Source organism: Mya arenaria, chromosome 14 (genome assembly GCF_026914265.1).
Source record: "Mya arenaria isolate MELC-2E11 chromosome 14, ASM2691426v1".
Taxonomy (NCBI): domain Eukaryota; kingdom Metazoa; phylum Mollusca; class Bivalvia; order Myida; family Myidae; genus Mya; species Mya arenaria.
In genome coordinates, this window is record NC_069135.1 from 5,900,645 (window position 1) to 5,916,244 (window position 15,600).

A 15,600-nucleotide genomic window follows, 5' to 3' on the forward strand; every position below is an offset into this window, starting at 1 on the left:
CCAGATGGCCGTATTGTGAAAAGGTTTGTCGAAGTGTTTTAAGAAACTAAATTCTCAATCAAACTCTGATAAAAAACCGAAGGCGAGGCTCCATAAGCAGCGTAGACTGCACCATGTTTCATTTAAAATGGTGAAGAAATAGTAAAGTTATTGTTTAAAGTCTTTGTTTAGGACAAACTGCCCCAGTTTTAATTCATGCCATCTATATATGTTCCAAGTTTCAATCCATTCCCTAGACTAGTTTCTGATTCTGCCCTGATTGGAATAATTATAAGAATAATTGTTGCTAGAGCTATGACTGGATGTGACTAAAAAACTCACCACACCACCATCTTGTAATAAAGTGGGAGTGATGTATGCTTCTTGAATGCCGCATATCGGTGAGATTCCATCTTCTAGTTTTGAAGTTCTGCTCTGGACAAGAATAAGTAACAAAAGGCACTGAAGTACTTAATAAGCTTAAATATAGTTAAGATCGTGTACACTGCACTTCTTTACAGTGGTTTTCAAGTTATGCTCTGAACAAGGAATATGACACAAAATAATGTTTTTTCTACACAGCACTTCTCCTTAACACAGTCAATATTTATATTCAGTTTAAAGTTAATACTTTAAAAGGATGGACGGAAGGACGCTTTCTCGAAGGAATCTTCCTTTGTTGGGTACTTTGCCTTTACTCCCCATTATAAAATGAAACCAAACAATTGCCTACTTACCTTTACCAATAAGTGCTAACTTATGAATGTATGTCCTATATTATAATATAGAATGAAGGAAATAGAACCCAATATATACCAATCAGTGTGTGCGCACCCACAGACAGGTGAATGAACAGAACAAGGCAATTCCTATTGTATCAAAAACAGTATGTATCGATTTAGTTATAGGAGAGACATAGTAATTACTGCTTATCTGCCAAAAGAAATACTGATATCATACTACACAGTAAAAGAGCAACGCTTGACCCCTATGTATGGCTATGAAAATTAGCTATCTGACCTTTGAACCCCAATTATTCGCTATGACCTTGAAGTTCAGTTGCTTTAACATCAATTCTTAATGTCGATTCAATGTGTTCAAGAATGTGTCAAGTTATTATAAAATCTCTCAAATGGTAACGGTAATGGAGTGAACATGAAAAACATGGTATCTGACTTTTGACCCTAGAAAAGATGCATTCCACATGTCAGCTTAATGTGGTAAACACTTGTTATTTCTAAATCCCTCTGTTCGGTGTTGAATGAACAAAATATGGGAATGGACGGTTACATGGACAACAATTACACTCTCCTTTCAGGGAGCATAATACTCTTATTCATATATTTTACCTTGTGAGCAATGCCTGAACTAGACACACATTCTGAGTTTCATGACAATTGAGCAGAAATTTTCACCTAGGTTAGGTCTCATTTGAGCACCAGTAAGCAATTAAGATTTGTTTAGTGAAGCCGTTGTATAGGGCATACTAAAAACAACACAAAGTCAGTATTACAGATTGCTTTATTGACATTACAAAGTGCCCTTCATTGAGGGCATTACAAGACATGAGCTATGACAGGCAGATTCACACAGAAATGGGGCTATTGTTGAACAAGTCTCTCTATGCATGAGGGTTGTTCACAGAATTTTAACATAACAAAGAACAAATGTTGCTGAAAATGATTTCATCTTGGTACAAATAAAGATTATAGAAGTCTACATTGATTGGACGTATTTTATCATCTTGATTTCTGTTATCAAATTATATATATATATATATAAGAAATATATTTACCCATTTACAAACATTTTAAACAACATTTATTTTGATGTTTTTATATTAAAGTTACCTGAATTTCACCATCAACCCTCGTACAGGACATTTTATTTTATAAAAATATTTGACTATTTTTACAAGGTTTAAGGTGAGACCTAGAAGATATAAATTGGTTCAGTTTACATGAATGGTTATTAAGGCTATAAGTTTTGAATACACACCCCATGAAATTGTGACAATTAATAAAATAAAACTTTTTTTGAAGTCCTGGAATCTACAGTTTTACAACTCATGCCATCAATTTTATTTCTATGTTTCTTGGCTGCTAATTATGGAAGAAAAACTACAAATAATCAAATTGTCATACATGTTCAAGGTGAAATTCTCAACACTGTGAAAACAAAAATACCTAAGACAGTTATTATTTGGTAGTGAACAAAATTAAAGGGCAATAAATACACAATTCTGTACAAGATATATACCATAGAGACATGTTTTTAATGCAAAAATAGTGACAACAAAAATGTATGGATATGCTTTCAATATTATTTTGAGTGTTTTTTGTAATTCAATTTGTCATAATTTCACCATTAAGAACTACATGTATTTAGACTGTCTGCAAAATAAATGAAAAATAAAAATGTTTATTTTAATGATATGACAGTTAACAATGGCACAGTATGGTAGTTTAAATGAGGGCCAAATATAAGAAAGGCCATCCTTAACAATTGTAATGTTTGCAGGGAACCAACCCAGATGTCGGTAGGTCAGGATATAGAAGCTCAGCCAAGAAAACGCATATGCTCAAGGTAGTTCAAGATACAATAGCTTCGCAGAGAATTTAAACGCTCAACGTAGGTCAGGAAACAAAAGCTCGGCAGAGTGAACGCGAACACTCAAGGTAGGTCAAGATACAGAAGGTCTGCAAAGAGAGCGCCAACACTCAAGGCAGGTCAAGATACAGAAGCTCCTCAGCGAGAACTTAAAATCTCAAGGGAGGTCAAGATACAGAAGCTCTGCAGAGTGAATGCCAACGCTCAAGGCAGGTCAAGATACAGAAGCTCCTCAGCGAGAACTTAAAATCTCAAGGGAGGTCAAGATACAGAAGCTCCGCAGAGTGAATGCCAACGCTCAAGGCAGGTCAGGATACAGAAGCTCTGCGAAGAGAACGCCAGTGCTCAAGGTACCGATGCTCCACGGAGAAAACATTAAAGTTAAAGGTAGGTTCAGATACAGAGGCTCTGGGGAGAGAACGTCAATGCTCAAGTAGGTAAAGTTTCAGAAGCTCAGCAGAGGGAAAGTCAATGCTCAAGAAGGTCAAGATACAGAAGCTCCGCAGAGAGAATGCCAACGCTCAAGGAAGGTCAGGATACAGAAGCTCCACAAAGAGAATGCCAACGCTCAAGGTAGGTCAGGATACAGAAGCTCCGCAGAGAGAATGCCAACGCTCAAGGTAGGTCAGGATACAGAAGCTCCACAGAGAGAATGCCAACGCTCAAGGTAGGTCAGGATACAGAAGCTCCGCAGAGAGAATGCCAACACATATCTCTTGCTGTTTTGTAAGTGGAACAAAGGGGCTTATTTAATCAATCATTTCAGCCAGATTTATGACCCTTGCTGAACATGTGTGTAACATCTCTGTTATGGTTACACCTTGTGTACAAAGTTTCATTGGAATGCTTCGATTGCTTTTTGAGTTATGGCCAAGTTTCACATTTTTGCAAAAATGTTGAAAACGACGATGCTGTTGCCAACAATGACACCAACACCAGGGCATGGACAACACCTTAATTGTTTACATTGAAGAAACTTGAAAGCTCAAAATGAAAGATGATTTAATACTTAACGGAACAGCATATGTGAGAAAACTGCGTACTTTAAGACTTTAGTGAGTCTGATGACTGCAAACAAACCATTACTTTACAGGCATCACTGTTCTACAATGGCTATGAATGACCTTCTACATGCTTGACCAATAATGGACAGACAAACAAACACATGGACGAAACTAATGAAATTTTGGTTCATCTTTTTAAACACAGAGATATTCAACTAAACCGTTTAAGAATTATTTTTGGTATCGTATATTTACTAAAGTGTAAAGTTTATGATGAGATAGTAGAAAAAAATTGTACGAATATATTACATTTATGATTTAATAATGTGTTTGCATGGACAAACATACAAAATGTTTAGCAAAGTTTTATGGAACTGGTATTCCAAGATTAAGTGTTTAGGCTTCAAAGTTGAGTTTAAAATTAAAAACTCTGGCTCCAATATCACAAAAATACTCGTTTCTCAATCTCAACTGATTTTACCTCAAAACCTAAAAACAGAATTCAAAGTCATACCTGTTTACATCTTTTTCAATGCTAAATTTCACATGGATTATAGGTTTGCTTTGTGTGATATTTATATAACATTAATTATTCCATATAGCAATTGAGTAAAACTGTGTTCAACAAATGCTATAGTACATTTTTTGTTCTAGAATTATTTTCTTTAGAATAAAGAATATTTTTACGAACATAATCTACAGAATGCACTTATAAAAACAGTAAATAAGATTTTGAATAATGCTATGCTTTTGAGTGGTAAAATGAGTTGAGATTAAAAAGTGATTCAACTATTTTCATGATATTTTGGCGGTACGTTGAAAAGTGTGTTATACTGACATACCAAAATTATTTGTACAATTTTGAAATATAAAGCATGTGTAAATAATCTGATGTTCTCTGTGTTCTTCTTCATGTCCTGTCAAACACAACAATGTCAATTAGCAAATATGAAGACAATTACAGAATTAAAGCAGCACAAAAATTATTAAACAAAACCTAAACAAAGCACTGCTTTGTCCTGGCATACTTTTAAGTCTTGAAAAAAGGTCCATATACATTATTATAAAAGCTGATTAATGCAAATAATTAAAACATTGATTAATTATCATTTAACACTTCAAATTTCTTGCAAGAAAATGAACATTCATACTAGCTAGAGAAAACATGTTTTTAGTCTGTCATCCTGAAACAGCCAGCCCTATTTTTTAAGTTGGAATTTCAGCCTTCAGCAAAATGACCCCAAAATTCAGACATACCCAATGATTTTATTAAAAAAATAATCCACCCTCAACTTTGTTTAAAATCTGGATGAGAAACTAAAAATATTCTTCTCTTGAAATAAATAGCTATCTGTTGACTAGGTGCACTCTCTTTCCTCGCCTAGGAAATGTCTTGCAGCTAACGTTTTCTTACAGAAAATTCCTCATTCATATTGCTAACAATTACCGTTTTAATTCAAGATGAATCTGGCACATATTTGCCTTTTTCAAATCCAAATGAGACAGAAATGCAGTTCTTACCAATAGAAAGGACCATTTTTGAAAAACAGGAATTTCTTCTCCTTATTTTACATAAATTTCAGAAAATTATAGTAATTTACATAAATGTAATTTCTCCTGTTCAACAGACTATTTTAGCAGATATTTTCTGATAAAATTATTGCTTAATTTCTTAAAAATTAAGATCAATTACATAAATAAATTATTTCATAAACAACACTTCAAAGGCATCAAAAAAGCTTAAAGAATATTAGTCATTGCCTGTGACAAGAGTAAGCTCAAAGTAAAATGCAAAATCTAACAACAGTAACAAATTCATACCACAAATTAGACAATGTAGCACCTTATACAATCACCCAGCTTCAACAGAACATGTGCCAGAGAATAAACAAAAACACCCAGAACAAGCTTAACCAAAGTAGATGCCCAGGGCCGCGTATCTATAACGATCATAAGGCTAAATATTTTAGATTACTAGGTGTCACTCCATTAACATTTATCGCATATATTCTGCTTGTAACTGGTCTACCTTAGCACTCATAAGCAGTATAATGTCTATGACTAAGATTTCTTATTGATATGGGTCCCAGGCCTTTTGTACTAGGGGGTTGCCAGTATTTCTTTTTGCATATCTTATATTAAAATGGCCACCATGATGCACAGGCCCGTGCCTCCAGTGTCTTAGTGGAACTAGACCGGTGAAAGTGAGTGAAAGGTTTTTGATTTTTAGTTCAGATGAACATAAAGAGCAGCAAAATATTTACCCTGTCATTAATGAACTTGAAAAGAATCTTAATGTTAGAAATACATGTGAATTAGAAAGTTTTAGATCAATAACTTGCATTTAAAAAAATCTATATCACAAAATAGTAATAAACTTGCTTTGATAAGGGTTAAGTTGTTGTTTACTACATTCTTAATGATACCATACAGTATGCAGCTGTACACAATGATCCAAGATTACACGAACTCATGAAAAGGAATATCACACATTCATATGATGACAGTGAAACATGATGCCTTTGGCTTCTGTGAACATAACCATGTTATCATAATTCTACAACACAAAAAATGACAGTAACATATCAATAGTTCTCATATTTACATAATAAAAGCTAATTTTGTGCAATAGATACGTGTAGTTTTCATCAAAACATGATCCTGTATGTACAAAAATAATTAAACAAGCGTTTAAATAATATCGCTAAAACAATTAAAGCTCTGTTTAACTGTTTTTCTGTTCCAGTTTAGATTATAGTCATAAAAATAAGTACTCAAATTCATAAAATCACAATTTTTAAAAAATACAAAATATCATAAATAAACCTTTATAAAACTCTACAAATGTTTCTCCTATCTATTTTGCAGGATGGGCTACAAATAAACAAGATTGTTTAACATGAGTATAATCATGATATAATCTTACATCAACATACAGCCAAACTGTTTCCCGACAATTTTTTCTTTCCATCAATCAAAATAAAGCCTAAGTTTACAAGAAGCAAAAATGTACAGCAAACCAATCAGTTTCACTACAGAAGTTGTTTTAAAAGCACATAGAGCATGTTCCCCAAATTCGGAGATAGTTTCCTGTATACAAGATTACACACACCTCGAGGCCCCAAAAGGGACTCAAACTATACTATCACATGGCTCAGGGAGGCTCAAAAGGCCCAATTTCCCCCTTTAAGGCCCCTTTCACGTAAGTCACATGATTATCTAAGATGCTTGATGAAACATCATGCAATAGCAGAAAAGAAAAAAATACATCACAGCACCTAATTATTTTTTACACATGGTCAGAATTTTTTCAGTGTATTTATAGACTGATTATATAACAGTTAAGCTTGAGTGAACATAGCTCGAGATGAACTGGATCATTATCTGTGAAATGTCTTTCAGTGATTAGAATATGTGTATCTCAAACAGATCACTCCAAACACAAAATGCAGCTTTCAATCTTCCATATTGACTCAAGCAGTTTTGTGTAGGGGAGGTAACACAATACTAGTGCGCTGATTATTGTTGAGTTGTTCCCCTTTGTGACTTTAGCCTGATCGGCCAAGTCCTAGAACAGCATGCTTTGACGCCTGATTTTACCTGAAAATACATAAAAATATTTTGTAATTTATGACAGCATTAATAGAAGGCATTCCGGATTATTATTCGCAAGATTATACCAAATGTACCGTAAATGACTGGGTATAAGACACATTTTTTTCCCTCAGATTTCAATGTAAAAAAATGCCTACGTATAATACCCAGTACCAAGCTTTTGAACTTTTTTCTGGGGCCGATTTCAGGCCGAGAGTTTGTTTAGATTTATGTAGAAAGGGAAGTTACTCACGTCATATCGATTGAGTATATACGGGTTAAAACGGCAGTTGAAGATCGGGATACGGTATATCTCAAGATGTTTATAATTTAAAAAAAATATATTTTACGGATTAAATTATTCAATATTAATTTGAATAAAACAATAATTAAACATGCATATAAAAAAGCAAAGTTGGGCACTGCCAAAATATTTTTGTCAGTTGTACGATAAGGTGTGAAAAATTCGCACTGCCTTTAGACCTGTTTAACATACCAATACTACAAACTGATGCAATAATGGTCATGATTTTTCGCACTTTTCCATGTTCTTTATTCTTTTCTGTAGGTGTTGACACTTTGAGAACAAGCCCGTACAATATAAAGTTTTTGCATACAGTAACTTCCCTATTCATTCTCGACAGGTTATTGTTTACGATATACTGTCAGAAAGAAATCTTACAAATAGTCATAAAAGGTACATTTCAGTGCCATCCAGAAACAAATTGTCATACTAAGTAATTTTCAGTGCCTATCCTAACATGAAACGAATTACAATGAAACATATTTTGCATTATCATTGTATGGTTTTAAAGATAACCATCGCCATTTTCACGAAAAAAAATAATTTCGTCACTGTCAACAAACATGGTGGCCAAGATTGGCAGACGATTTTAACATATTTTCTATGCGTCCTTTAACCCAAAACATAGATTAAAAGTTTTTTCTCAGATTTTTCACGGATTTTTTTGCCTGTGTCTAATACCCCCTATCGTCTTATACCCAGTCATTTACGGTATCTAATAAATGGTACGTGAATATGGAGAAATATTCATAGGTCATGTTACTTGGACCCACATGAATGAATGATGGTACTGATTTCAATGAAGATCATCAATGACATACATAAAATAACACAGTAAACCATTCTTTATTTCATAATACAAAATTGTACTAATTAAAACAGCAGCATATTGAACACAGAACGTGGGTAATAATATCATGTGCAGTAGAGGTAATTCAATCAGTTTTTATGACATTTCCCCACTCTTGTTATGTTTTATGATGATAAAGAAACTCAGAGATCATCAGAGAAGAACACAGGGTGTGCAGTTATGTGCTGATATATGTTATCTGTCTTCTACATTGAAGATTACCTTCATCTGTAAATATTTATACATCGTAACTCCATCAATGATACAAATAAATTACAACTTTAACTAGAATTTAATATTCAAATGTCAATCTGACCTCATTATTCATTTCTTAAAAATATGTCATATCCAACTTTTTATTTAAAATGGCAAGTTATTTCCAAAGCAATAGAATACACGCCCCCGCTGTCAGCTGCTGAAACATTACTGGCTGATTTTGTGCTTATTTGCAAGGTGTAATACACAATTGGTAACTGCTAAGTCTGTTCTATGGACTGGATCTAAGAATTACAGCATTTGTACTCGTGATAACATGCTTTAAAAATAATTATGCATGCCACAGTGCAAACTTTGATGTATTTCTTCTACAATGGAACATTTCCAAAAATAATATTTTAAAGCCCAGATAAGGTACATGTACATAGATCAAGCTGACAAACACAGTCAACAGAAATTAAACAAACTTTCTGTTAATTCTGTAACAAAGCCAGCAATATAAAAACATGTACATTCCTTGTGAAACCATAAGGCAAAGTTTAAGCATACATGATTTTATTCAATGAACTTAGGAAATGCATACAAGTTGAAATTGAAAATAAAGAAACAATATCTTTAGTGTTTTTTTTTTAGTTGACACCATGCTGAAAGTCTACATGAAAACAATGACAAAAGAACAGATGCCATTGCTCAACTGTTTTTCTCTGTTAACAAAATCTACCGATTGTTCATAACATTGTTAAAGTTAACACCATTGTTAACAGCATAGTTGTTAACTGTAACATGTGCACTATTTGATTGTTAGCTCACATAGTTAAGTATAAAGTACAGCTAGAACAGCTGTCTCAAATCTTATTACATTTTTTCAATCATAAAACATTGCCCCATTTTCTAATGTAAAGGTTAAGAAAGTGAAAAAGCGTAAATCATCAGCCTGTTACAAACAGCAATACATGTATGATATGTTAGATTATATAAGAACATTTCACACTCTGCAGGTTCTGCACTTACCTGAGGAAGCTAAATGGACATTACAAAGTATTAGTTTATATTGGTTTATTTATTAACTTGATTGTGATGAGAGCTAGAGCTGATATGAATCATGTCTGCCCCTGACTCCTGGGTATAATCCAGTACTAGGGTCCTTATGAGAGGCCAGGAGAATGTGCCTCTTGTGAGGCTCGACCCCATAACCGCTATAGCTGTAACCACTAGACACACCACTTTCCATCACAATTTTTAGTACGAATTAAATAATATCTACTTGTTAAACATTTCGACCAGTAGGGCAATGGGGATATTCACAATTCACTTTTGTTCCCTTTACTAAGGACTGAAAACTTTCTTAATTTCAGCATTTGTTAAAAATAAAAAAACTCTGTTTATTCAAGGCAAAAGCATTCTAGCCAATTTACAATCAATCAGATTGCACGATCGTTGATGAAATGGACCCATAATTCCTGCATGTCAATATCCCCAACAGGTCAAAAATCAGTGAATTATTCTCTACAAAGGTAAACAATTCATTTTTGGTTACATTATATAAATGCAGTGAGTGAGACATACAATTTCTTTCTGTGATAATAATTATTAGTTGAAATAAAAGTTGATGTATTTAGCTATATAAACTTAGCATTCGTGTCAGTGTACAACATAACACTTTTAATCATTTCAAATCCACAATATATATGTATATGTAATATGACTCTATGAGTTTATTATACATTATCTTGGTTCTACTCAAGGATTACTATTGATGTTCTGTCAGACAATGTTCATGGTCAGACATCATTACAAAAAGGTCAGTGTCAAAGAGTGATGTCCAATTTTTAACAGTAGGTCAAGGTCAGATTGTGATATGATGGTTTTACTGAAAGTCATATTCCCAGTGCAATGGCATGTTGTTACCGAATGCCAAGGCTGGAAAGTGCTATTAAATATTATACTGCATTACAAGATGGAAATTTGTTGTTATTTTACTACAGAAGATCAAGGCCACAGTATGATATACATTACAAAAGGTCAAGGTCACATTGAAATGTCACATATTATATAAGGTCTCAGCCAGGAAAAACATGTTATTACCTGAGGAATTAAGTGTTGATGATCTCATTCCTGGGTCCCGGTGTAGAGCTATCCCTGTTATGGTGAATATCGATACAGCTGAAAAGTAATGAATATGATTTATATAAAGAGGTCGTATAATCAATTAAAAAGAAAAAGAGTGAAATTATTAACAGTAAAGGTCATCTTCAATGGATTAAAGATGCACTCTTGCTCCCAAATAAGTTTTACCACAATTAATATTTACTATTGTTTTAATATTCGAAAAAGGATGAATAAATGTCAAAAACAATTGTTTTTCTGAAGGATACCAAGTTTAGACTGAAAAACTGAGTGTAAAACATGGTATTTCTACCTTATGAGAATACAGTAGACCACAGTAAATCTTTTAGCATTCACCAATCATTTAAAATTTGTGCGCTATCTGCTTTTAAATACACGGTTACAATCTTGTTATCAGTAATTAATATTTTTCATGAATGCATTATTTAGTAAGAAGTTAAAGTTTTATCAGTCAAAATTTATGTTTGTTATACATGTGTATGTACTGATTTTGAATAAGAGTGTCACTTTAACTTTTTCATTTTATTTAAAAACTTACCTTTGCATTTAATATGTAAATTTATTACATGCAACATACAATATAAATTTTAGCAAGAAATATCCTTCAGAATTTGATGTACTAATTTCAACAACAAATTGTTAGTCTATTAAAAACTACAGGGAGATCACTGCGGCCTCACTGTTATTACCAGGAGCTGTTGCTCTGTTGAATATGTTTTAAAATATTGACTCTGTTATCTGACAGTCTTCTTTCTACTCTCTGAAATGCGCCTCTTTTTCAATATTGGCCCGTATATTTTTCATTAATGTTACATAAACCAAGAGAGGTAATTCCGGCCTTACTGTCAGGTAGTCTGTACACACTGGGTCCCAAAGAGTTGAAGAACGCATGTCGCATCCCGTCACCGGCTGAGGTTCTCAATCGAGATTGATACTGCGGAAATAAATACTTCAAATAGAACATGATGTTTTTGGGAAATACCATGACATTGGTGAGCTTGATACTGCGAAATAAATACTTAAAGTAGTACATGATGCTTTTGGGAAATACTTATGATGACATTGGTGGTTGACCGGGTGGTGGTGCTGATGATGATGAAAACAGTAATGAAATTAGTCTTGAAAAAATTGATAATCAAGACAGCATTTTGCTGAAATTTTCCACCCTATAATGTACTTCCAAGGACAAACCCAGTTTTGGTGTGCCCTAGATAGGGGCTACATTGTAGTTCAAAATGAAATGTATGTTAAAAGTAATCAGTGATTATTTACTTAAATCGGACCATTTTCACCTTGAGACCCAGCAGGATATGTTGACATTGTACTTACATTGCTATTCTTGTTAATTCACAGCGTACAACACAATCATGTAGCCAATCTATTTTTATCTCTTATATCTAACTTATTAAGAAAACAACCTGAGCTATCAATTAAAGAAGTGGTTATGAATGATTGATGGTACTTCTATGTACATGTACATACCTAGGAGCAGACTAGGTACTAAGCTATTTCTATAATTTTGTTCAATCTTCTAGATAAATTTACCTGTAAAAACTTTGCTAACAAGTCAAGTCCATCCCCGTCCAATCTGCAAAACAGGAATGAATATAGTTTGTACAAAACGAAATGAGACATTCTGAACAACCATAAAAAGCATGGATCTTTTCTTCATTTTATTTACACAAACTTTTGAATGTCATAAATAACATTGTTACTATTCTTTTATATATATATATATATATATATATATATATATATATATATATATATATATATATATATAACTAACTATTCTATATCTGACAATATATATTTTCACTACAGTAAAACTGCGATCGCTCGAGGTCGCCAGGGACCGAGCCAAAACCTCGAGGGAACCGATGTTTCGAACGACCCGATTTTCAATTTGTCAGTTTGATATGAAATATCTTTCAGTGTATTTTAAGTTTGAAGTCTTCAAACAGACTGTTTACTAAGACACCGATTTTGTGTTGCGTTGTGGAAATCGCTAATATGTTCAAAGGTTGATGTAAACTAAATGTAAAACGCAAAAGAAAAAACAATAAATGAATAAATAGAAATGTTTATTTTAACAAAAAAGCACATTTTCGTAAAAAGAAACATTTGAATGACAGTACATATTGTGGTATTAGTCAGATTTAAGTTTCGCAAAATCAAGGATTTTTGATTGGCGCATCTTGTCGGTTTCGCGAAACTGTTCAATCGTAATGTGACGTGACAGCGAACAGAGCGTCTGAAGAACACGGTCAGCATCGGCAGTGAATTCAAAGAACCACATCTAAAGCGTTAACTTCTCGTCATTAACTTCTCATAATTATCATCTCAAATGCCGATATCAACTAATATCGGTCATGCGTTAACAGTGAAAAACGGTTTTTCACACCTTATCAAATTGCCTTTCAACTGTCATTGCAATTTTTACAACTTGCGAAAATTTTAACACCTAGCAATTGTTTATTTTGGAACACGCGTTCGGGAAAAAGTGTGAAATTGTGTCCTCGAGGGAGCCATAAGGTTTTGTGCACGATTTGTGTACTTGGGACCGAGGATAATGCTCGACTGCTCAACATAATTAGGTTTTGATGCAGCGTGGGTATATTTTATATGAAAATAGAAGGAAAAAAGTTTGGGACCAAGCTCCGACCTTGAGGGAACGCCGGTTCTCGAACGACCGCTTGTTTGAGGGAACGCAGTTTCACTGTATTTTGCTATTAAGTGGCTAAAGCCACTACATTATTTTACATCTTGAAATCACTCTCATGCAACTAACCCCATAAATATTTCTGGACTCAGTTTCTCGAAACTTCTAAGTCCTTTATATAAAGGATCAAGCTAAGCTCACTATTTTTGCTTTGATATCATTTGTGTAAAGTAAACATGGACTTTAAAAGGAAATTATCTTTATGATATGAATAAAAAATATATATATTTTGTAAAATTGAGATAAAGTGTTAAATTTGACTGAATGAAATAATCTACTGAAGATTTTAATGATTAAGATCTTTGGATAATTGGGGCCTGGAGTTTGGCTTTAACATTTTGAATTTTATTATAGTCCATATCAATGAATAATGGCCAAAAAATTAAACATTTCTTCCCGAGACAAGATCTATTAACCAAGAGACAACCTTGTCTCTGATCAACCTCAATTTCTCTGGTGCAGTTGAAATCTGAGCTGAATACATGGATTGTTTATTACCTTTGCCAGAAAACCTTGCATTATATAATTGAAATTCCAGTCTTTTCATAACAAGATGAACGGTTATTTGATAGGAAAAGTAATCTTTAAGATAAGTCGGATTTTCTCCATTTAAATGATATGTACTAATCTAAAACTGACTATGTATTTCCGGTGGTTTATTAAAAGCACCATATTAAAGCCAATTCATACATGCCATATTTTCTGGAGACCATTCAGGGGGATTTGTTCAGAAGGCTGAAAATTCAGGGGGATTTTGGTGGTATTCAGGGGGATTTTTTAGCAGGTTTAAGTTTGCGAAATTTCAAAGTATATTTAGATGCGAAAGTACGAAAAAATGAATTCACATAATTATATTTCGCTATGAAAAACTCTTAACATTTTCATTATACAGAATTATTTTATGTCATGATTTATCATATTCTTATGATACACTGTCATGTCATGCTGTAATACTGTACATTAAATTTAACTTCCTTCAAAGTCTTTTAAAAAATTATGCTTAATACTATCAGCTATGATGATGTTCAGACACTAAGAGAATGGAATGAATTTTATTAATTTCTACCTTTTCCAAAAAAGTAATATTTCTTTGCCTTTGATCATTTCTTCTAATTAATTGATCACTTGTTTTCTTTTGGTATTTATCAAACCTTTTTTAAACAGTCATTGCAGAGTTGTTTCTTTACATTCAATTTCACTCACATACTGTGGTTTCACTTTGTCAATTTTTATTTTATTTTTTTATTCCGGGGGATTTTTATCTCCCGCCGGGAGACCAGGGGATGGATCGAAATTCCGGGGGATTTTTTCCCCTGCCGGGGGATATGGCATGTATGCCAATTAAGTACATGTTCGTTAATTATTTAAAAACATATTGAAGATTAAGCTTGAAACTTAGTCTCAAGGCTATCTTTTAAGAGGAATTTGAAAAATCCATTTACAATTTACATTGTGGGTAAATTCATTTTGGGTCCTGCACTGCAGATGTTATGTACAGTTATACGCCGAGTCATATCGTTCTTAAGACCAATTCATATCGCCTAATAGGCCAAGTCATATAGCAATATAGGCCAAGTCATATAGCAATATAGGCCAAGTTAGATTGCCCAATAGGCCAAGTCATATCGCTCAAAAGGCCAAGTCATATTGCACTATAGGCCAAGTTATATTGCCCAAAAGGCAAAGTCATATCGCGCAATAGGCCAAGTCATATCAAGCAAAAGGCCAAGTCATAACACACAAAAGGCTAAGACATATTTCACAATAGGCCAAGTCATATCATGCTAAAGGCCAGGTCATTTCAAGCTATAGGCCAGGTCATATCTCACAATAGGCTCAGTCATATCAGGCATTAGGCCAAGTCATATCTCGCAAATTGGCCAAGACATATTGCGCAAAAGGCCAATTCATATTGAGCTATAGGCCAAGTCATATCTCGCAAATTGGCCAAGACATATCGTGCATTAGGCCAAGTCATATCTCGCAAATTGGCCAAGTCATATTGCGCAAAAGGCCAATTCATATTGAGCTATAGGCCAAGTCATATTGCGCAAAAGGCCAATTCATATTGAGCTATAGGCCAAGTCATATTGCGCAAAAGGCCAATTTATATTGAGCTATAGGCCAAGTCATATTGCGCAAAAGGCCAATTCATATTGAGCTATAGGCCAAGTCATATTGCGCAAATTGGCCA

The 15,600-nt window shown here is 33.6% G+C and overlaps 1 protein-coding gene across 4 annotated transcripts in view; it reads right to left on the reverse strand.

Moving 5' to 3' along the window:
* Positions 1 to 1,482: 1,482 nt before the first annotated feature.
* LOC128216985 (cyclin-dependent kinase 17-like) overlaps positions 1,483 to 15,600 on the reverse strand; it is an 81,810-nt gene continuing 67,692 nt past the window's right edge. For 2 of the 4 annotated variants that reach the window (XM_052923759.1, XM_052923755.1), the window contains exons 13-15: positions 12,230 to 12,272; positions 11,528 to 11,618; positions 9,587 to 10,720 (exon numbers count right to left, since the gene is read on the reverse strand). In XM_052923759.1, coding sequence (XP_052779719.1) covers positions 10,599 to 10,720; positions 11,528 to 11,618; positions 12,230 to 12,272 — 256 coding nt within the window. In that variant the 3' untranslated portion in view covers positions 9,587 to 10,598. The other 2 variants (XM_052923758.1, XM_052923757.1) reach the window with 2 other exon arrangements.